The sequence below is a fragment of the Mauremys mutica genome, chromosome 3, assembly GCF_020497125.1.
Source record: "Mauremys mutica isolate MM-2020 ecotype Southern chromosome 3, ASM2049712v1, whole genome shotgun sequence".
NCBI classification, from domain to species: domain Eukaryota; kingdom Metazoa; phylum Chordata; order Testudines; family Geoemydidae; genus Mauremys; species Mauremys mutica.
In genome coordinates, this window is record NC_059074.1 from 97,081,613 (window position 1) to 97,105,623 (window position 24,011).

Consider the following 24,011-nt stretch of genomic DNA (forward strand, 5'->3'; position numbering starts at 1 on the left):
AAAAAAGTGTATAGCTACTTTGCAAGTTGTGCTGCACATCACAATATCGGCTGATGGATGCTATTTCCCCTCACTGAATTTGTTAATTAAAGAGTAAGATATAACAGACGGTGCAGCACTGCTGATTAATGCATGCCTCGGGTGCACAGCAAAATCCTATAATCTCAGAGTCAGTGCCACCGTGAAGTTCATTATTCTGCACTGTAGAGCAGCACCATCTGGAGTGACTCATTATGATTAGAAAATGGACATCAAAGCAGATAATGGTATATATTTTTAATTTTCAAAATTGTTGTTCTGTTAAGTATCTTGCACTATATAGTCCTTAAGGAATGCATTCATAAAAATTACAATTATAATATTTAAAATTGAGTTATGGAAGTTTTTTCAGGTTTTGTGAGGCCAACCTTGTCTTCTCTCCATACCCTGTGGGGAAAAGACCAGAGAAGCAGTTAAAATGTATTTTCTTCCTTACTGACTTAAATTATTTTGCCACACTGGTTTATGTATTTTATGATTCACATGAGGTTAAAATCTACTACTGCATGGTAGTGCTAATTATTGCATAGTTGTTAAATGCACTAAACCAATGGGTTGATGCAGTATTCCATGCACACTGCAAAGTCTTCTGAACATAAAAATGTCTGACCAATGGTCTGACCAATGGTTCATCTAACCCAGTATCCTGTCTTCTGACAGTGGCCAATGCCAGGTGCTTCAGAGGGAATGAACAGAACAGGCAAGCATAGAGTGATCCATCTCCTATGGTCCACTGCCAGCTTCTAGCAGTCAGAGGCAAGGGACTCCAAGAGCATGGGGTTGCATCCCTCATCATCTTGGCCAATAGTCATTGATGCATCTAGCCTTCATGAACTCATCTAATTCTTTTTTGAACCCTGCTATAGTTTTGGCCTTCACAACATCCCCTGGCAAGGAGTTCCACAGGTTGACTGTGCATTGTGTGAAGAAATACTTCCTTTTGTTTGTTTTAAACCTGCTGCCTATTAATTTCCTTGGGTGACCCCTAGTTCTTGTGTTATGAGAAGGAGTAAACAACACTTCCTTATTCACTTTCTCCACACCAGTCATGATTTTATAGACCTCTATCATATCCCTCCTCAGTCATCTCTTTTCCAAGCTGGAAAAGTTTGTCTTTTTAATCTCTTCTGATACAGAAGCTGTTCCACACCACTAATCGTTTTTGTTGCCGTTTTCTGTACCTTTTCCAATTCTAATGTATTTTATTTTGAGATGGGGTGATCACATCTGCACACAGTATTTAAGGTGTTGGCATACAATAGATGTATATAAAGACATTATGATATTTCCTGTCATATTATCTATCCCTTTCCTAATGGTTCCTAACATTTTGTTAGCTTTTTTGACTGTTGCTGCACATTGAGTGGATGGTTTCAGCTGTCATGGATGTACCAGTGGGGAATTTGAGTGCGCAAAGAATGAGGGACTAGACTCCAAACTGGAGCATTTTTCTCTTGCCCAGCTCTCTTCTAAAACCCATGCTGTTGTTCTCTTTCAAGGGACTCCGTCAGCTTACAAGCTATATATATTTAAGAAACAAATTTTCTCCATGTGTTGCTAATTTTAAAACTGAAATAATTTTTTAAAAACTCTGACATGTATGTATTTATTTTGCTCTTCACTGAGCTGTCCAATGGTTAAATTCTGAGGAGGGAGTACAGGCCTCTTACTCCCACACAGGGGAGTGTCAACGCAGAGGTGATACAAAGTAGCTCTTCATCCACTGTGCAGTCTAGACCCAGGGAACCCAGCTCCCTGACCCCTGCAGCAGACTTCCATGGGTCAGGCCCCTCTGTCTCAGGGCCCACCTTTGAGTTGCAATAATCTGTGCAGAGCAAGCAGCGAAGGAGACGCAGAAAGGTCTAGGGACTGAAGGGATTACTCTGAACCTCCTCCAAACTGATGCTTGTGGACGGAGGGGAGGATTGATTTTCAATTTTTCTTTTCCTTGTCATATGAGGACTCTCTAATACAGCATCTGTCTAAGTGTGCTCTCACTTACATGAGTGTTAAAGGTCTGATTCTATTTTCAGAATCCAGTGTAAATGTGGAGAAACTCCAGAGAAATAAATAGAGCTACAGTTTTACAAAACCAATGCGAGAGACTTGATTCCCATATTTCTAGTGAGGAAAATAATCAGTTCAGGCAAAGAGCAGCAAATTAATTTAGTGTGAAGTATTATTATTTTATGACAAGAGATATTGGGCTAAATCCAGAAGTGTAAATAAACTGCACAGCATGCAACATTAAGGGTGGATGTGCAAAAGTTGCTTATAGCTCATTGCTACAATGGCCCAATTCTGGTGCAGTTCTGCAGAGCTCTGATCTGCCTGCACAGAGTTCAAGCAGGTTGAAGGTGGAGGGCTGCTCTAACTTACACAAATACAATTGCGACAGGGGGCCAAAAATGTAGCCTCGGATGATGTGCAAATAGAGGCATCCCAGCAACATCTCCTGTCCTCTGGCCTCGCCCTATTTTTCCCTATTGTGTTAGCAGGGGATTGGGCCAGAGTGGCATATTAGTCTCTACAATGGCATTATACCACTGGAGCACCACCCCGGTACTGAAGGCATCACCCCTAAGACTTTACACATACATAACAAAAAGATAGTCCTTGTCTCAACGAGCTTAGAATCTAAGTACAGACAAGAGACAAATGGATACAGTAAACAGATGGAGGAACACAAGGTAATAGTGAGCTAATTATGATTGGTATACTAAACAGCACTCACAGGGTACAGAGTATGGACTTGCATCTTCAATCCTTATTTGTGTGAGTAGTCCTAGTGAAGCCAATGGAGCTGCTCACCTGAGTAAAGGCTGCAGGAATAAATCATCTATGTGAACATATGAACCATCTACAGATGTTTTAAGTTTTAATTAAAACCTTTGAACTGAAACAACCTCATTATCATGGTTACATGCAGCACTATCACTTTTTTAAAAAAAAAGAGCCGTTTGAACGTTCAGCAAATGGAGCAGTGTGAAAATGTCCATAAATGCTTTATAAAATAACAACAAAAGCATTTGACTCATAAAACAAGAAGCTCAGAGGCTTCTCAGCTGGTTTGTTCTTTACCAAAGCACTTTTATGTCAGAAGGTTTTAATTTCACCAGAGCAATGTGTGGTGTTAAAAAGAGCTCAGGAGAACAAGATTGTCTGGCACTCCCAGGTGGCCTTTTAAGAATTACTGTTCTTTAGAAACAAGATTGTTTTCTTTTTTTCTCTGTTGCTAATCTCATTTTAATTTCAGGGTGGAAACAGAGATTTTTTTTTAAAGTGTATTTGGTTAATTTCTTCTTTCTTTTTGCATGTTCCTCTCACGCTTTCTGCTTTTCATCTTCTCAGTTTCCTTCATAAAATCATTGCACGGAGCTGCTACTGCAGTGTTAGTACAATTGCAGCACTCAGAAATATCATATCCTCTAGTGTAAATATAACAATGTGCATGAAGAATAATATGGCTTTCACACAGAACTGGTCAGAACACTAGGGCTATATTTCCACTATTGTCTCGTTAAGATCTGGAACTCTGCAGAAAGGTCACCAGCACACAGTTCTGGTGAGTGTGGTCTGATAGAAAGAGTTTGAGCTCCTTCCAAACACCTCAGCAGTTAACTGTGTAGTTGGATTCTTACAAAGTTTCAATACCCTGTTCCAGTCATAAATGGGCTGGAAGTCTAAAATGCTGATGTGTATTTTTCTGGAAAATGCTAAAATGATGATGTAGATACACCCTGTGAGTTCTAGGAGCAAAACCTGGCACGACAGAAGTTAAATGGGAGTTTTGCCATTAACTACAGTGGGGTTAGGGTTTCAACCTAAGTAATTTCTAGTGGTAATTGTCAGGAATAATTTTGCATGGATTTCCTCTGTAGTTAAACACAAGTCAGGTGTGTCTGATCCAGGGCAATAAAAGACAGATACTGTAGCACTGCCTAAATTCGACACCTCAGCTTCTCTACAGCTACCTCATATACCATCTAGTGATCGAGCAAGGAACTGCAACTTGTAGTGTTTGTGACATATAAAAATAAGAACTAATTTTGACAATTTAGTGCCAATTCTTACTAAAATATTAATATCTGACATGTCCTCTGTCTAGGGACTAAAGAGTTGCCAACTCTTGTGATTTTATCATGAGTCTTGTGATATTTGGTGATTGTTTTCAGAGTCACAGCTCCTGGAGACATGTGATTGAATTACAATCTCAGCTATTATTCAGATAAAAAAGTAATTTTGCTTTGATTAATTAGGTCTCTTAAGGGTCCTGACCTGCTATACTTTTTAGGTCAAAGTCCCATCAAGATCAATGGGAATTTGGTCTCATTAACAACGACAGGATCAGGTTCTGGATGAGCAAAGGATTAAGTCTATTGTTGCTAAAAAAAACCCATTACCAGTGTCCCCATTTTCTGGTGTAAACTGAGTGTTATCTTCAAAAAAGTGTGGCCTAAAAGCTTTGTGGTCTATCAAGCTCTGACTGCATATTCTGAAGTGTATTCAAAATATTCTTAGATTTGTTAAACTTAGTTTTGCCAAGATTTATTAAGTGAAGGGCAAATGATTCATTACCTATTGCAGGCTATATGTTGTGTCAAGTTGCACTTCCTCTTACTGGTTCAACATTTATCAGTCTTTTGTTGCAGAGAGGATGTTTGTACAATAGACTTCTTGGTCCTATTTGACAACAGGACCTAAACACAGTATCCTACATTTTTATTGTCTCATTGGTGTGAACAGGATCAACTGAATTTTATACCCATTTGGAAAAAGTGTGGCTGACCTTTGAATGAATTTCTCCACCCTCACTATATGGCTATCACCCTCCACTCCAAAGGTGGTAGTACTTCAGTGGTACTGTATGCATAGAGTTTGTAAGGTGGGGTCATTTGGTTGAAAGGTCCCATGTCTACACTGGAAAAACTAATCCCCAAATTCTCACTAGTTCTAACTTTTAATTCAGATAATGTGATGTTAAAGCTGGTCTACACAGTGTACAAAGGGTACTGGTGGCTGGAAGTTTTTGCCACAAATACTGGAGTCTTGCATACACTGGCTCCCACCAGATCTGATTGGAATTATTTTGATACATTTCTCCAGTGCAGGCAGGCTTTAGAGCCACAAACAGAAGTGGGCTAAAAATTCAAAGTCTGGATCTGAATCTCTTCCAAGCACAGGGTTGTTGAAATCTGGGGACAAATCATCCTAAAGACTAAGTATGGTGGCTGAGAAGTTCAGATTCAGAACAAGCAGTAAAGAATCCTGTGGCACCTTATAGACTAACAGACGTTTTGGAGCATGAGCTTTTGTGGGTGAATACCCATTTTGTTGGATGGAAGTAGTGGAAATTTCCAGGGGCAGGTATATATATGCAAGCAAGAAGCAAGCTAGAGATAACGAGGTTAGTTCAATCAGGGAGGATGAGGCCCTGTTCTAGCAGTTGAGGTGTGAAAACCAAGGGAGGAGAAACTGGTTTTGTAGTTGGCAAGCCATTCACAGTCTTTGTTTAATCCTGAGCTGATGGTGTCAATGGATCATGTGGTGTGCCCGGGATGGAAGCTGGAGGCATGAAGGTAGGCATAACGGTCGGTAGGTTTTCGGTATAGGATGGTGTTAATGTGACCATCACTTATTTGCACCGTGGTGTCTAGGAAGTGGACCTCCCGTGTAGATTGGTCCAGGCTGAGGTTGATGGTGAGGTGGAAGCTGTTGAAATCGTGGTGGAATTTTTCCAGAGTCTCCTTCCCATGGGTCCAGATGATGATGATGTCATCAATGTAGCATAGGTAGAGAAGGGGCGTGAGTGGACGAGAGCTGAGGAAGCATTGTTCCAGGTCGGCCATAAAAATATTGGCATATTGTGGGGCCATGCGGGTGCCCATAGCGGTGCCACTGATCTGGAGATATATATTGTCCTCAAATTTGAAATAGTTGTGTGTGAGGATAAAGGCACAGAGCTCAGCAACCACGGTGCAAATAAGTGATGGTCACATTACCACCACCCTATACCGAAAACCTACCGACCATCATATGCCAGCAATGCCCCTCTGCTATGTACATCGGCCAAACTGGACAGTCTCTACGGAAAAGGATAAATGGACATAAATCAGATATTAGGAATGGCAATATACAAAAACCTGTAGGAGAACACTTCAACCTCCCTGGCCACACAATAGCAGATCTTAAGGTGGCCATCCTGCAGCAAAAAAACTTCAGGACCAGACTTCAAAGAGAAACTGCTGAGCTTCAGTTCATTTGCAAATTTGACACCGTCAGCTCAGGATTAAACAAAGACTGTGAATGGCTTGCCAACTACAGAACCAGTTTCTCCTCCCTTGGTTTCCACACCTCAACTGCTAGAACAGGGCCTCATCCTCCCTGATTGAACTAACCTCGTTATCTCTAGCTTGCTTCTTGCCTGCATATATATACCTGCCCCTGGAAATTTCCACTACTTGCATCCGACGAAGTGGGTATTCACCCACGAAAGCTCATGCTCCAAAACGTCTGTTAGTCTATAAGGTGCCACAGGATTCTTTACTGCTTTTACAGATCCAGACTAACACGGCTAACCCTCTGATACTTGAGATTCAGAACAGAATTTCTCAAAATTTTAGATGTTTGGATCCATGGTCTGGTCTGGACTCACAACTTCAGCATAAAATATTGTAACAAATCAGTTGCTACTTAGGAAATTTCCCATGGGAGTTGGGGCTGCCTTATGTATGCTGCTGAGAACTTCAGGGAGGCAATGGGAACAGAACTCATTTCCTTCTGGTGCAAAAATAGTACTTAAGCTAAAGGCAAGTTCCCTTTTGTAGTCAGCATTGCAGGACAGTATGGCATTACTCATGGCAGGGTGCTCCTGATCCCATCCTGCCAAGTAGTACAAACACACACATATGCTTGCCAGTTCAGTAGTGTTATGATTAGTACAACCTCAAGTGCTCAAAAATCATGTGCTCCACCAATCTTGACTGTGGTTTAAAAAGAATGAGATTTTAAAACATAGTACATATAGGTACTTTTTATTTGGTTGTGGGGCTATCATCATACTCTCAGGTTGTGTTTTGAAGCTATTCTCTGGCTAGAAATTTACCTCTTTTTTAATCAAAACTGAGGTTATCGCATAATCACTTCAGTCCAGGAGCTGTGGCTTTATGAAAGCCACCAAATACTGTGAAACTCAGAATAAAATTGTGAGCACTAGGATGCACTTCGGGACTCAGCCCATGTAATTTATAGTGCTGCTGATTTTCATTATGCAGCATAACTGTCAAAGATTATAATATAACATTTATATTGTGGCGGCACCTACAGCATTAACACATTCTGGTGTGTGTAAAGAGAGTAGTGAGTAGGCATGGGAGGTGATTTTACCCCTGTATATAACACTGGTGAGGACGATACCGGCACAGTATACAAATCTGGTGCCCACGTTTTTAAAAGGATGCTGAAAAAATGGAGAGGTGCAGAGAAGAGCCACCAAAACGATCCAAGAGCTGGAGAAAATGCCTTCTAGCAAGAGACCTGAAGAAGAGCTCAGCCGATCCAAAAGACCACAGCGCACAAGGAGAAAATCCCGGGTCCACAGGGGCTCGCTAATCCAGCGGCAGGAAGCTTGACAAGAACCGGGGCTGGGAGCTCAAGCCGGACACAAGCAACGTTAGGTACAAAGTGAACAGTGAAGCTGAGTCGCCATTGACGGCGAACTACGCGCTTCTCCCCCTGCTGCTGCTGCTGCTGCTGCCTGCAGGTCCAGGCCGGCTGCCCGCCCAGCTGGGAGATTCGCTTTGGCCAAACCCTGCTGCGGGGGGAGGGGCCTGCAGGGCTGCCCGGGCGCCGCCGCCGCCGCGCACGAGGTCAGACTCCGCGAGCAGATGGTCCTGCCTGCAGCGCCGGAGCACGGGGGCGGGGCTTGGTGCTGGGGGGCGGCCGGGTCCGGGCTGCTGGGCACCAGCTCAGACACGTTCCGCGGCGCGCGCCCCAGGGGCCGCGCGCCGCCCGCCGGGGCCTAAGCAGCGAGAGGGAGCGCGCGGCGGGCACGCGCCGCAGTAGGAAGGCGGCTGTGAGTATTGGGGGAGGGGGAATCTCACCAGAGAGACACCGCGGGGAAGAGGCTGCTTGGCCGCGCGCCGGGGGTGGGGCGGGGGTCTGGTTTGTCGCCTCCCCTCTCAGGCTTCCCCCGTGGGAGAGTGTCTCTGACCGCTCCCCCCACTCGCCACGGTGCGTCCCCCCTCCCCTCTGCGCGCTGACGTCGTCGCGTCTCGCTCTCTCGGCGGCGGCGGCAGGTGACGGTGGCTCGGGCGGGTGTTTGCTCGTCGCTCAGCGGGGAAGGGACGGAGCAGCGCGAGCCGGGCCCGCGGGTGAGTCCGTGACGCCGCCGCGTTCTAGATCCCGCCGCTCGGGAGCCGGGGGCCTGCGCGCGCCCGCCCGCCCGCCCGCCCGCGGGGGGCGAGTTCCGCTCACCCACCCCGCGGGCTCCTCACAGCGGCTCCCGCTGGGGCCTCCCCGCCCCGGGGGCTGGAGCGGATGCCGGCGCCGCCGTGCGGGGCCCTGGACAAAAGGCCACAGAGCCGGCGGGGCGGGTGGTAGCTGCCCAAGGAGAGGCAGGAGCCCGCCCGCCCCTCAGACGGAGCGGGGCCCGCACCGCTTTGCCGAGAGGGAGCGGGGCGGGCAGAGCCCCCGGCAGCCACCACCCCCCTCCCGGGGGATCGGGCTGCGTTGTTTGGCAACTGCGTAACCCCTCGGTCACGTGACGCCGGTGTGTGTCTCCCCCCCCCCGGGGGGGGGGACCTGTGCTAATTTATCCCCCGCGCCCCCTTCCGAGCTCAGCCCACGGCCGCTGGGGCTGGGGCTGGGGGGCAGCGCATCGGGGAGACTCGACCCCGCTCAACATTGTATTTTAAAAAAAAAAATTAAACTACCAAACTCGCAGTAAATTAATAATTTATCCACGCGCTTTGAAAGCCCTCTGGGGAGGGGACCTGTCTCCTGACAGGTGGGAAGCCCAGGGTGGGGTGGGATGGAGCCAGGCTTGGGAGAAATTTTGTGGTGGTTGTTGTTGTTTTAAGATTTGCATGGATAATACCCATGTCTATTTTTCTGCATTTTTTATTGATCTAATTTTTCATGGTTGTGGGAAATTATTGGTAGTCAGACGGGTTCAGACAATTGTTTAATGACAGTAGACACTGAGATTCAAGAAGTTAAGTTTTTATAACTCAAAACACAAATTGTCAACATCTCATATCAAAACATAAAACCTAAATGTTCTCAAATCAAGCTCTAAGAAGGTCTCAAGCAGCATTTTTCTTATTTTGTCTCTGTAAATTTCAGTTATTGATGGAAATATTTTTCATGGGTTTATGTGTATGGTGAAATTGATGTTTACCAACATTTACTGATAAAAATCTTACTTCCAAGCTTAGATATAAGTAATATCCAGACATTTGAGAAATAGCTGATCATCTTTCATCCAAATCTTGCATTCATATGTCTTTTGATGACTGCACACAGGATTATTTTGCTTTGTTTTAGGTGTTTGTAGTGTTTTCCACAGTTTCTTCTGTGGTTGGGTATTTTGAACAGTTAGTGGAGGCAGAATTGACTTGCAAATATTAAAATATATCTAAGTTTCAAAACTCTAGACCAGAGGTTCCCAAACTGTGGGGCGTGCCCCTATAGGGAGGCACGGAGGAATGTTGGGGGCAAGGGGGAAAGGGAGAGTGCATGTCTGCTCCTCAGAGCAAAGGAACTGTGTAAGTGAGAAGTATTAATTTTTAATATCTTTTAAATAATGCTGTGCAGTATTTTATATATCCTGTTTTCAAAATGTCATCTCTGTAGCTTGTAACGTTCATTATTGTAATAAAAAATTGAGCTAGGAAATTATATCAAAATGCTTACGTTACTTTAGGAGGTCTAAAAAGGGGGCACCCAAAAACTTTTCACGAAAATGCTTTTTTTGGTAACTAATAGTTTGGGCCCTGGGATTTCCTTCCATTGTTTTTATCATATTTAAATGGAAGGTGAAAATAGATCTGTGGCCCAGGTTTTGGTACAAAGAACAGATGACACAGCTTCTCCACTGAAACTAATAGACTATTAGGAATATCTGGTAAATATAATTTTTATCTAAGAGTAACAGATAGATCATGCCAATATAGGTTACTAACAAATTGAAAGTGTTTTTAGTTCACAATAAAAAGGATAAAATGTTTACTATTTGACTGACTCTCATGGTAGTCTTCCTATTTTGCAGACTGTAAATGTTGTTATTTTGCTTGTCTGCTAAAACTAATTCCAGAATATTTAGTAATCGTTAAGAGGAATAAGGTACAGAATTTATTTTTGAGTTTCTCAAACTTGATATCTTAAAGGAAATATTGCAATCAAATACAAGTTTGAAAACAAAAGCACAGTGGCAGCAGTCAAGTGTTGACAGTTTGTTTAAAACTGGTCTTTGGAACTGCTCTCTAAAATGGATTATCAGAATGAAGCTTTTGTCAGATAGTATTGAATTAACAGTAAAATCTGAAATCTTGATTTGGTTAAAATGAGAGTAACTTTTATTTAATGACTTTTATTTACTGATAATTTTGCAGCAATTTACTCTACAATCTGTTGGACAGAACTAAATTGCTAACAATTACAGTAGTCGTAAGAAATAAAAAATGCTACTCTGACTATATTGATATGGTGCAGAATCTGTGCTGAGTGAAGGAAGGAAATTGTGCCCATTTTTTAACTAATGTGTAAATCAGTTGATGAAATATGGTTTAACTTGCATCTTCAAATTATGCAGCATCAATTTAGCTGTAATTGAACTGTCAGTTACCAAGATAGAACTGCAGAATTTTCAAAGTGTACAGGAACAATTGACTTCTAGAATTGGTGGTAGAAAGCCAACTTAACAGAATCATACTCTTTCTCTGCTGTGCATTTTAGTCAAAGTTATAAAGGTGTTGCTGTATCCAGCACCTGTCTCTACACAGCAATGGTAATTTGGGGCTCAAACCAGCTTCCATGGACATCACTGGCAAAATTCCTGTTGGAGTTAATGAATATTACATTGTTTTGGTTATGAATGGTGAATCAAAGTTTAGATATATTAGAAATAAGTCCATAATAGGACTATTAAATTTGGCAGTTGTTTATCCAATATTAGAAATAATCTTTATCTATGTTAAGGGCCGTTCTAAAGAGGACTGTGATCAATTGCTCTCCATGTCCACTGAAGGTAGGACAAGAAGTAATGGGCTTAATCTGCAACAAGGCAGAGTTTGATTAGATATAAGGGGAAACTTTCTACCTATAAGGGCAGTTAAGATCTGGAATAGGCTAGCAAGGGAGGTTATGGGAACCTCATCATTGGAGGTTTTCACGAACAGGTTGGACAGTCGCCTGCCAGGGTGGTCTAGGTTTACTTTGGTCCTGCCTGAGTGCAGGGGGCTAGACTTGATGACTTCTTGAGGACCCTTCCAGCTTCCAGTTCCTGTGATCCTATGAAATTGAAACTTCTGTAACGCATCTGTCGTAACTGGAGCTTAGAATTAAGGTTCCAGTTGTAGCAGAATAAGAGGAGGAAAACTTTTATTTTTAACATCTCTTCACCAGTTTTGATAAAAATGTTTGACCATTTTATACTAATTTTTTTCACTGTGATACAATAGTGAATGGATGTATCTGGTAACTAAACATCAGCCCTTTTTATTAACTGATCATGGAATGCATAAAAGGACTCTATCAACTTGAAATCTAATCCCATCACTATATCTATATATCTTTTTAAATCTTTCCCACTGCTTTGCGAAAGAGTTCACGCAAACATGGGAAAGTGACTGGTTATATGGGGGAGACAGTGAAACTGTCACAGTGTGCTGTCAAATGCACAAAGAAGACAAACTAATTTCAGTTATAGTAATATCATGTGTTAATTGTAACAATGGCAAGTAACAAATTTTTAGACGGCAGTATAATTTTCATTTTTTAAGTTGGAGTATCTTAAAAAAATTCTGCAATTTTTATAACTGCTTCCTGAGTATTAAGCAGAGGCACTATTCAGACAGGGTTTTGTTTTACTTCTTTTGAGTCAGGGAGCCTAATGAAAAATTCTAAAATTGGCTTTTGGTAGAGCCAGCTTTATTTACAGAAGAAAAGTTTTTATGTATCTTAAATTATGTTTATTGACAAGTTATTGAATGAGGATTTCATATCTTTTTAAGAATATAGGGGCAATCTTAAATCTTAATTTCATGAATTAATCAATGTCTTAATTGTATTAATTATTTCAGAGTACTCTGTGTAGTGGTACAGTACTCGCAAGGTTGGCAGAACTACAAGGCTTTAAACATCCACTGGCCTTTGGCAAGCAGGAAGCTTTCCTTCTATCTGCTTTTGCAAAATATAAGCTTCTATCTGGAAATAAGTTTCTAGCCCTTATGACTGTGAAGATCATCTTCCAAATATGAACAAAGTAGAAACTGAAAGCTCTGTCTTCCTAAATCTGCAGATTTTTAGTTCCTCTATTGCTGTTCAGAACTCCAAAGCAGCATCCAAGCAAAAACTGACCAGAGCATTCCCAGTCTTCACTGCTGTTAGAGAGTACTCTGTGGGCAGCAATTAAACTGACAAGAATAATCAATTTTCCTCTGTTTCAATTTGGGAAAAGCTCTGAGCAGTAGAGGAGGGTGCCAAAATCAGATGTAGGAGGGATGATGGTTTTGTTGAGAGAACCCCACCATCACTCTCGCAACAACCAGCAGGGTTTTGAAGGATGCAGGAGACACCTGCTAGCCAGACACTTCAAAAGATGGAACCCTTGAGTATAGACCATGGACATCAGCTTGGTAGGAATCCCAGCACCTTTCACTTTCACAGCAGCTGGTGTAGGATGCAGCTCTCATCTGGATGTTGCTCCTGGCCATTGGAGCTGCTCCTCTAGTTTAATAATTTGGCTGTTAGGTGTTGAATAAATGTTTCAGCCCCTGTGTGTGAGATAATTGGTGAATGAAATGAGGTTTTATGTGTGTAATGGGAGAGTTGGGGGTGGTAGAGGTGGGGAAGAGAATGTTAGGTGCATAGGGTGAGAAATTATTTTAAAACATACAGAAATTCAGAGCAGGGGCAGTTTGGGGAAGGGTGCGTGTTTCAGCACAGGCATCTTTGATCCTGGCCAGGTAAATTTTTCAAGTCTTGCTTAATGTGGAAATAACAATCTAATGAAATGTAGAGGTTTCCTGAAGTCAGTTTCTGAACTAATTCACTTTAAAGGTACAGAGAAGTTAAAAAGTAGCTTTACCTTAACCTTATAATTATATCCCTGACTAGATTTTTTTTTTTAGGGATAATTACTCCCAGAGCATACTCTTTTTAAGAATTGAAAGACCTAACTTATTTTCCTTCTCCCCACTCCACAGTTAATTAATTTGGGTTATGATGTGTATCACCTCTGACAGTGGATTTGGAAAAGGGTTAGACAAAAAGCTTCTTTAAATGGGATGCAGCAGCCGTAATTCAATGCCAGCTTCTGAAAGGTGATAGATCAAACACCACACCCAGGGCCTTGAGTTTTGTTACAACTGACTCTTGGGTCACAGTAAACCCAATATCTTGTCTGTTGGATGCTTAAGGAAGAGCTGGAATTCTAAGGGTATGGCTACACTTGAGAGTTGCAGCGCTGGTGGAGGCTTTCCAGCGCTGCAATTAGTAACTGTCCACACCTGCAGGGCACATACAGCGCTGCAACTCCCTGGCTGCAGCGCTGGCCGTACACCTGGGTCTGCTTGGGGAATAAGCATTGCAGCGCTGGTTCTGCAGCGCTGGTCGTAAAGTGTGGCCACACACCAGCGCTGTTATTGGCCTCCAGGGTATTAGGAGATATCCCAGAATGCTTTTAACTAAATTATTCCCTTTGTTTTGTTATGCAGCCTCTCTTTGTTTTGTTGTGAACACGGCTCCGGGCGCTGCTTATCTAAAAAAAACAAACACAGCTCCTGTTTGCTGTGATCAATCTGTGAACAATCAAATGAGATATCCCCCTCCCTCCGTGATTCACAGGGGTTGAGTGTTTGCTTTTTGCTTGACCGGCAGCGAGAAAGGGAGTCAGCAGCTGCTTATCTGGTCTGCAGGCTTTTGCAGTTAAAGAGTAAGGGGTCGGAAAAAGTTTCTGATTTTGCAAGTCAGGGAGCCGATACACAGTGTTGGCTCCAAAAATCCACTCGCTCTCTCTCCCCCGCTCCCTGTCATACTACACTCCACCCCACGCCCCTCTTTTGAAAAGCACGTTGCTGCCATTTGAATGCTGGGATAGCTGCCCATAATGCATCACTCCCAACAGCGCTGCAAATGTGGCCACACTGCAGCGCTGGTAGCTGTGAGTGTGGCCACACACCAGTGCTGTTCCTCCACAGCTGGACGACCAGCGCTGTAACTCCCAGCGCTGCAACTCTCAAGTGTAGCCAAGCCCTTATATTGTTGCAGCTCTTCTTTTTGGAAGCTAATGGGTGGGGGACGACCAGAGAGACACTGAAAACAACCTTTGCCTTTAAAAGGGTGTAAGGACATATGTTGAGGCCTGTTGACCTTGGCAGTATTCCTTAGGAATAATTTCTAAAATGTCCCATACTCAGTTGTAGCCAGAGAATAACTTTAGTATGGCGATTTATTACTCAAACACGTTAACTAAAAAGTCATCTAAACATTTACAGTCTGCTGTTATCAATGATGTATGTTCTACAGTTATGCTAAGTATTCAGCTCTCTCTCAGGGACCTATCACTTTTTAACTTCACGCTGCTGCATACATATGAGTCTGATCTGTGCACTAAAATTTCACTGAAATAGCTCTTTTCTTGAGTGAATGGAAACATATGACACTTCCTCACGTTCACTTTAAAGTGAACCTCAAATGTAATACATGATGCAACAGTTGAAAGGTGTAGCGCAAATTGGTTAAGTAAATGTGATTTAATAGTGCTTTAAAAGCTGCAGCAGAGGAGGAATGTATAACTCATAGGCATAGGTACGGTAACGGTTTAGTCAGTGTATTTTTAGTAAAAGTCATGGAGAGGTCATGGGCAATAAACAAAAATTCACGGCCTGCGACCTGTGCATGACTTATACTAAAAATACATATGATTAAATTGGGTGGGGGGCACCCAAGGCCAGCAACATCAGCCGCCGGGGTCAGCGGACCGCAGCTGCTCCGACTGGCCAGCTGCGGACTGCTGCCTGAGGCCGTGGCTGCTTTGGCCAGCCGGAGCGGTGGCTGGTGTGGCTGTCCCCGGGGCCAGCTGCTTTGGCACCCCTGAGATCAGCCACACTGGCCCCTGCAGAAGTGCTGGAGGTTGCGGAAAGTCACGGAATCCATGACTTCTGCGAGCTCTGTGACAGACACGGAGCCCTACCCATAGGACTGGTAATGCTTTAGAGCACAAGTAAGGCTGTGTCTACACTCCCACTTTCAGCGCTAAAACTTTTGTCGTTCAGGGTTGTGAAAAAACACATCCCTGAGCAACAAAAGCTTTAGCGCTGAAAAACACCAGTATAGACAGTGCGATAAAGCTACCACCGCTCATTCAGGTTTTTTTTGTTTGTTTTTTATTGCCAGGAGAGCTCTCCCCTGACGATAAAGCATGTCTACATTGTCCACGTTACATCGCTGCCGCGGCCGCGCTGTAACATGGGTAGTGTAGACATACCCTAAGAGTTATCAACTATTTCTATATTTCATCTCCCTTTTTTTATAGTAGGACCTTGCTTGATCCCAGTTAGGGTATGGGGACAATGTGATCTTGACACCTTGGTATTATTTTGTGAACTCGTGGGGATTGCAGATCCCTGCTTTAGAGTTATTTGCTTACAGGTCACTGCTTCAGTTCCAGCTTCTGTCATTAGTAAGACAGTTATTACCATCTGATGGCTATTTGGCTTGTGTGACATGAATTAGTGTCAGTCTAGTTTCTGCTGAACAAATCACACATTGCAAAGTGTATCATGACTGGCATTAACTGGTACCCGTAGCACTTTGAAGGAGGCATTTGACCAAATGGTTATGGAAACTGAACTACCTTCTCATCCTCTCTCACAAAATGCATACACACAATTTATTATGAATGAATCCCAAAACATTTTATGAATGTTAAAGCCCCTCTGCCTTCCCAAACTCCTTGAGTTTAAGAAGGGACTTGTGATCACACAACTTCCTAGAATTATGTAATGTGTCGAAAGGCTTGGGAAGTAGAGAGACGAGTATTGGGTATGAACATAGTTGCTCTTGTTTCTCCACTGCTTGTCATTACATAGTAAGCAGCAGTCTTAAGAATCACTGTTCACCTGCAGTTACCTAGTTCTTATATACCAATGCAATTGCCTTTATAAATACCTTAGTAAGTGAGGTAGGTTTGTTGAAGTTTGATATCACAAAAGTGGATGACAAAATGCAGGCAGAAATTGGGGATTTTAAAACAAGACGACCACCTGTTTGAAAACTGTATTTCTAGATGTTGAAAATATCCTGCATAAAATGGTAAAAGAGGGTGGTATTCTTCTGTTTGCTGTAATGACAACATAACACTGTATTTTGTTTGCTATTAGACTGCTAAATGAAAGGGAACTCTGTTCAGTGTTGCTCTAATAATGATGTTTTCTTTTCCTCAACTTGCAGAGAAGTTGAAACGCTAGTAGTGTTCTCTTGTGCAGCGCAGAAGAATGAGCCAACAGTGGGAAAGAGTACACTATATTCTGATTGGATACATTTGAAGAGGACAATTTTAGTCTTGTGGCATGCGTCAGCAGGAACCATACTAAAAAAGAAGTAAGCTCAACATCATTGTTTTATTATGTTAATTGACTTGAATTTATCAGTTACTTAAAGAGATACTGAATTGAGGTTCAAAATCTGGCCTTTACTATTAACAAAAATAATTATCTACTGGGGTAAATCCAGTTTCTCTCTTTGAAGGGACCCATAATGCCTGAAGGCTTTTTATCTAGATCTCCTGCATCACCTGGTCCAAATTTTGAGTGCTAATGAGGACACTTCCAGACATACAATTTCACACATTCTTTGGCTGTATGTATGATTTTAATGATGATACATTCCTATAAAAATAGGGGATAACAGGGACAGATGTCTGGCAGAAGATGGGTTGGGTCCATCTTAAGTGGTTTATTGCATTTCAACGTGCATTGTTTAATGTGGTTCAAATGCCCAGTGTTCTTTGAGCATTCTTTTCACACCTGAATTTTTGGTCCAAATGTTTCAGGTAGTTTTATTTTTAAAAGCGGTGTTTGAAATGAACTATGTATATTTTAGGCTGCTTTCTGCAACAGTGGTAAGAAACAATTCTTCCTGTTTATCAGCCATTTTAAAAAGTGAAAATAGAGCTTAAGCAATTAAAAATAAAGGCAGTCCTACAGATTGACCCCAATTAGTTGTTGATCAAACTTCAAAATAAAAAAAATTACCATTGGGCTAAGAACAAACATGGGAAATTTCAGCCCAGAGTAAGCTATCCTTTACTTATATGAGTACCTGAAAGTAAGCTTGGAATGAAAGCGCCCTCTGAACCATAACTTGACCATTGCTACTGTGGTCTCTAAATATTGTTTCCTTCTTTTGAAGTGCCATTTACTAATTTTGAAAACAAATGTTTTTTGTTTGTCCTACTGGATCTGATTAATCAAGTAAACCCATAGAACATGATTATTAAAGAAAAACCATTAATGATAGGATCTTCTAAAAATGACATGTTTAGATGGTGTTGGTTTTATTGAATTTAAATATTCTGGGGCCTAATTGCCCTCTAATTTGTGCATATGCAACTCCAGTTGACCTCAGCTGTTATAGGAACCAAGAAGCTGATTGGGCCTCTGGAGAAATGGATTAAACCTTTAGCCTTGTTAATTTAAAAAACAGGTTTTTTTTTATCGCTCTAAGTTATGGAATAACAGTGCTTGTTTGAATTTTGAGATAAGATTGTCATGCCCTATCTACCTGAAATCATTCCCCCTCCAAATAATTGTCTTCCTCTCTTAGCTCAAGCCATGTGAATAAGCAAAAAGTCCTAGATAAGCCAGTTCCACACTTGGAAGTCAAGAAGCAGAATTTGATTAGTTTGGCAATCTCTTCTAGAGACTACACACTTCTGTGTAAACTAGGAATGTCTCAGTTTCTCTCCCACGAGCCAGCATTCTAAGGGCTTGGCTACACTTACAAATTTGCAGCGCTGCAGCAGGGTGTGAAAACACACCCTCTCCAGCGCTGCAAATTGCGGCGCTGCAAAGCGCCAGTGTGGTCAAAGCCCCAGCGCTGGGAGCGTGGCTCCCAGCGCTGTCCGTTATTCCCCACAGGGAGGTGGAGTACGGACAGCACTGGGAGAGCTTTCTCCCAGCGCTGGCGCTTTGACTACACTTAGCGCTTCAAAGCGCTGCCGCGGCAGCGCTTTGAAGTGCTAAGTGTAGCCACAGCCTTTGACTGAAGGCAAGTCTAGCTTCCCCCCCACTTCACCCACATGCTTGCACGGGGCAAATTGGAAGTAACATAGGTAACAGTAAACATATAAATTAACTCATTTGAACCATTGATCAGAGTGTCTAAGTGCTAATGCTCTTTGCATTGCTATTACTAAAGAGTGGGAACTTTGAATCTCCTGTCATTGGAGGTTACCAGTAAGTGCAATTTGTGGCAGCAGAATTTGTGATTTTTTTTTCTTCCCAATACTAGCTGCATTTGTGCTTAGCGTTTGGTAGTCTTGGCTTTCTCTGAGGTGTTAATCAGGTGTGATATGAAACTTGTATGGAAAATTATTTATACACAAAGGGTGTTTAACCTCTTCCACTCCTCTAAAGAGAGGACAATTTTAAAAAAAGCATTCAGAAGGGAGTCTCTTGTAAAACTAGTAGGGAAATAAGAATCTTTACCCAACCATCTTTCTGGACAGTAATACACCATTATGGAAACTGTTGTTCCTGCTCTCCTCTTCAACTGTTGGCATATGGTAATCAGTACAAGGGTTTTTCTTTCAATTACTTCCCTGGGAAATACCAGCTCCATTACATCCTGTGGGTAATCTGAGAAATCAGTAGCTTGTGTCTCTCTGTAATAAACTCTCAAGCACAAACACTAACTTGAATCTAAACAAATTCTATTCCAAAACATAACTTCAAAAGTCTGAGAAAGCTACAAAGCAAGTTAATTGGAGGAAAATCTGTAACTTAACTGGTACAGTATCTTCTCAGATCATTCTAGGGTGAATCACTCAATTTGGCATATATTACTGTGCAGAAAGACAACTGCCAGATGGTAATTCTACTTCTGCATTCTGGCATGTCAATTCAGACACTATTACAAAGATTCCATTAATCTTTATTTTAGTTATTGATCTTGCCTAAGGGAGGGGGAAATTCTCAGATAAGAAACTGAAATATAGGTGAGTACAGTTATCCACATGATCTGCTAAGTGCTCAAGTTGTAGTGCTTTTAGCAAGCATAAATTGATGACCAGGAAGTGGTTTGAAGAGATTAGTGTCTGTCATTCAGAAGAAAATTATGACGATAGTACCCAACTATGTTACCTAGCAGATAGGAATGCACTAAAATAAAAGGCCTAAAATGCTGCTGCATACCTAATCCTTTTAAAATCCTTATCTATGTCTCTGAGTTCTGCAGGGGTTGCACATCCTCTGGGGAAGAAAAGAGTTTCTTGGTTCCTGAAGGAGCCGAGTCCCAGGTAGTTTGATAAAGTAAGATTGTTTATCTTGAGGAAATTTAGTAGGAGGAAGATCGTGTTGAATTAGGATTCTCCCAAAGAGAGCACTTGGGATTCCACAACAGAATGAACAGGAAAGATCCCTTTATTAGTGTTCTCACCAATATTATTTTAACCTTTCAGGTAGCTCTTTTGGAGTCATGGGAGCTATATGAAGGACCCTATCTAAATCTAAGAAAGAGAGGTTTGATCTTCAGATTTGTATTGTCATATAGCCTGCTTTGTGTCCTTAGAGTTCCCTTTTTCCTTTGAATTCTGTAGGGGATAAATAATGCCTAACAGCCTAGGTGAAACAGTTCTTTCCCCTTCTAACCTCACACAGCTTTCAATCTGGGTCCCCTCCTCCCCCATGAAAATTCCTTAACATTAACTTTCTGAAATTTTCACACTTTTGGGGTGTTTGGTTCTGAGAAAGATACATTGCTCCAAGAGAGAAAGGGTCTGGTAGACAGCAGTCTGTATATTGTAAAGAAGACTAGTATCAACCGTGAGGCAGCTAATATTTTGTTCAGAGGAGGGAAGATATTTTAAAGGACAGTTTTACTTTGAGAACACCTACCAAAGATGGTAGGCTGGAGAGGCAAAGTAGAAACTGATAGTTACCCACTTGGGAAGGGAGGGTAGTACCTCAGGCAAGAAGCAGCTGGAATGGTATCTGTTGTCAAGCCTAAATCTAGAGTTAATATGGTTGCCAACACATATCACTGCTAGCTTCAGCCATGTCTGGAAGGAGTTATAATGCAGGTTCTCTCTGGGCACTCTACAACACTGGTTCTCAACGAGAGGTACGCATACCCATGGGAGTATGCAGAGGTCTTCCAGGGGTACATCAACTCATCTAGATATTTGCCTATTTTTACACTAGGATACATAAAAAGCACTAGCGAAGTCAGTACTACCTAAAATTTCATACAGACAATGACTTGTTTATACTGCTCTATATACTATACATTGAAATTTAAGTACAATATTTATATTCCAATTGATTTATTTTAGAATTATATGATAAAAATGAGAAAGTAAGCAATTTTTAAGTAATGGTGTGCTGTGACACTCTTGTATTTTTATGTCTTTTGTAAGCAAATAGTTTTTAAGTGAGGTGTAATTTGGGATTATGCAAGACAAATCAGACTCCTAAAAGGATTAGGGGTATAGAAGTCTGAAAAGGTTGAAAGCCACTGCTCTACAACACTCCCCATTAATCACAAAGTTACTTCTTTTGCCTGGGTGCCTAGCTGACTCTTGAGGGCTATTAGATGGGGGGGAGGGATAGCTCAGTGGCTTGAGCATTGGCCTGCTAAACCCAGGGTTGTGAGTTCAGTCCTTGAGGGGGCCACTTAGGGGCAAAAATCAGTAGTTGGTCCTGCTAGTGAAGGCAGGGGGCTGGACTCAATGACCTTTCAAGGTCCCTTCCAGTTCTAGGAGATTGGTATATCTCCAATTATTACTATATTTTTTTTATTACTTTACTATTACTAGGAAGGAAAGAAAGTCCCTCATGAGAGCATCCCATAGAGTGCTGTGGGGGTGGGAGAAGGCTGCTGAATAGGTATTTCCAACTTCTACACTCCTGAGTTGATGCTCACCAGCATTATTAAGACAAGCCCTATAAGTTGCTTCACGTAGGTGCCTACAGGCAGAGCACTTCTTGAGGATTTTCTGTCATGAAAGCAAGATTTACAAATTCTCAGCTGCTGTTCGTTTCTTGGAGGCATACAAGCAGCTGACTGACTGAATGCACTCAAGCAGCTATTGCACCAGAGTATGCACGAAAGAAAATTCCTTATTGATTAGCTAACACCCTGCCTAGGAGCACAGAAGGAACTGCAAACCAATTAGTCTGAACTGGCATACTAAAACTGAAATAGACAACCAGGTTGGGATGCTGGACTTCGTATTTGGAAGCCATTGTTTTTGTTAATGTCACTGAACTATGCACCTATAAAACTTAAATATTTTAAAATGTTCAGTTTGTTTCATATCTGATTATCCAAAAGTTTAACTTCATGGAAAGCTTTTATTTCTTCTGTGATTAGTATTGTCTTAGGTGAGTTAAGGTACTGATTTGGCTTAATACTTATAACCTGACTTAAATCTATTTCTAATTCTTTGTAGGATGGCTGGCTGTGGTGAAATTGATCACTCGATCAACATGCTTCCCACTAATAGGAAGACAAATGAGTCATGTTCCAATGCAACACCTTCCCTGACAGTCCCTGAATGTGCTATCTGTCTGCAAACATGTGTCCACCCAGTGAGTCTGCCTTGTAAACATGTTTTCTGCTATCTGTGTGTGAAGGGAGCTTCCTGGCTTGGAAAACGATGTGCACTGTGTCGGCAGGAGATTCCTGAGGACTTTCTTGACAAGCCAACCTTACTATCGCCAGAAGAACTCAAAGTGGCAAGCAGAGGCAATGGGGAATATGCTTGGTACTATGAAGGTAGAAATGGTTGGTGGCAATATGATGAACGTACCAGTAGGGAGCTGGAAGATGCCTTTTCCAAAGGTAAAAAGAGTACTGAAATGTTAATTGCTGGGTTTTTGTATGTAGCAGATCTCGAAAACATGGTTCAGTATAGGAGAAATGAGCATGGACGTCGCAGGAAAATAAAACGGGACATAATAGATATACCAAAGAAGGGAGTGGCCGGGCTTAGGTTGGACTGTGATTCTAACACTGTCAATCTAGGAAGAGAGAGCTCTGCTGATGGCGCAGACAGTACATCGGCTCTGGGGGCTGCTGCTGCGCAGCCTCTAGCATCCGTTTCTGCTAGACCCCTAACTTCACTAGATGGTCAGCTGACGAGTCCTGCAACGCCATCACCTGATGCAAGCACTTCTTTAGAGAACTCTTTTGCCCACTTACAAATAAACGGAGACAGCATGTCTGAAAGAAGTCATAGGGGAGAGGGAGAGGAAGACCATGAGTCATCATCTTCTGGTAGGGTGCCAGCCCCTGATACCTCCGTTGAGGAAACCGAATCGGATGATAGCAGCGATAGTGAGGATGTGTATGCTCAGCTTCAGCAACACACGTCCTCTGCCCAGCAAAGACACTTGAATGCGAATGCAAACCAATCAGTAATAGAGAGACCAGTGGCAGGGGGTGGGGCAGTAAGCACCAGTGTAAGATCTAGAAGGCCTGATGGACAGTGCACGGTAACTGAAGTTTAAATTTAGAGCCATGTGTTTTAAAAACTCAGACCAGTATCTGTAAATTTTCTGTCCATGCTGGCATTGCACTCAAACCTAGCAGTGTATTTGAAGTGGGAGGGGGGAAGGGGAGAAACAGATTTGGCCTGTTAACTTAAAGTCTCAACATGTCTCAGCTGGAAGACTCTTTAAATGTAAGAAACTGGGGTGTCTTGTTAATGGTTTGAAAGCTACTTAGCAATACCCAGTTTTCTTGAAAATGTCTTTTGTGTTTATTTTGTAGCATTTTACCCCGTGGAGATACTCAGTCCCTTTTTGGCCAATGTATATCCACTGTACAACTCAGATTGTCTTCATTATCTGACTGTTGCATTAAGTGTCTTACTACTTTCTGCATGGATTGATATATGAAAAGAACACTAAAGCAATGTGGGAACAGACAAGATGTTGGGTATGAGCAGGATGCTTAATTTAATGTGAGAAAATATATGTGAGTTTGGAGTTAAGATGTGTTTTATTAGACAAAGCAATCATTTTATCTTCATGCAATGGAAATGTAAAAATGCTATTAACTTTCGTTGAAAATTCTTATCTGTACACACTTCATTGCGTTTTCATTGGCTTTGCTGTCTAGTCCTTGTAGTTTGTTTTTGAGGTCTTTGTTGATCTGTCTTGTTTTTGTTACAAAATTTATAATTTAATAAAAACTACACTTTAACAATCTGTGGTGTCTTTGGATTTTGATTGAATTGTACCAAGGGGCACTTAGACAAAGGGATCATGAAGCAGGTATGCTATACTGCCAAAAAGGGAGTCTTGGGTTGGCTTTGAGGGATCTTGAAATTCTCGCTTCCCAGACCAGGTTATCATGTAGTTTGCTGACTGGTATGAGCACATCCTTCTGGCTGACTGAATGTTAACTGTGGTGTCAGAAGCCATGCATTCTGATTTCAAGACTGCTCAGTTCATTTTGATGTTGTGGTGGGGAAATAAAGGATTGCAGGAGAAAACCACAGGTGATCTATAGCTGTTACATCC

At 42.1% G+C, this 24,011-nt stretch overlaps 1 protein-coding gene and 1 long non-coding RNA gene across 9 annotated transcripts; one reads left to right on the forward strand and one right to left on the reverse strand.

The window, feature by feature from the left end:
- Nucleotides 1–271: 271 nt before the first annotated feature.
- On the reverse strand, nucleotides 272–8,260 carry LOC123367356. The gene is made up of 3 exons (XR_006578422.1): nucleotides 8,142–8,260; nucleotides 2,774–2,861; nucleotides 272–426 (listed from the first exon to the last, which is right to left on the reverse strand). It is a non-coding gene; the product is annotated as an uncharacterized LOC123367356 (long non-coding RNA).
- On the forward strand, nucleotides 8,098–23,694 carry RNF146 (ring finger protein 146). 8 transcript variants are annotated; one of them, XM_045011543.1, is made up of 4 exons: nucleotides 8,236–8,411; nucleotides 16,714–16,863; nucleotides 19,943–20,003; nucleotides 21,935–23,694. In XM_045011543.1, exon 4 carries the CDS (start codon nucleotides 21,936–21,938, stop codon nucleotides 22,992–22,994), a length of 1,059 nt encoding a protein of 352 aa, XP_044867478.1. In that variant the 5' UTR covers nucleotides 8,236–8,411; nucleotides 16,714–16,863; nucleotides 19,943–20,003; nucleotide 21,935; the 3' UTR covers nucleotides 22,995–23,694. The 8 variants fall into 8 exon arrangements, with proteins under 8 accessions (XP_044867480.1, XP_044867478.1, XP_044867476.1 ...); XM_045011545.1 differs by lacking the exons at nucleotides 8,236–8,411; nucleotides 19,943–20,003 and adding an exon at nucleotides 8,098–8,113; XM_045011541.1 differs by lacking the exon at nucleotides 19,943–20,003 and having other exon boundaries at nucleotides 8,237–8,411.
- Nucleotides 23,695–24,011: the final 317 nt, after the last annotated feature.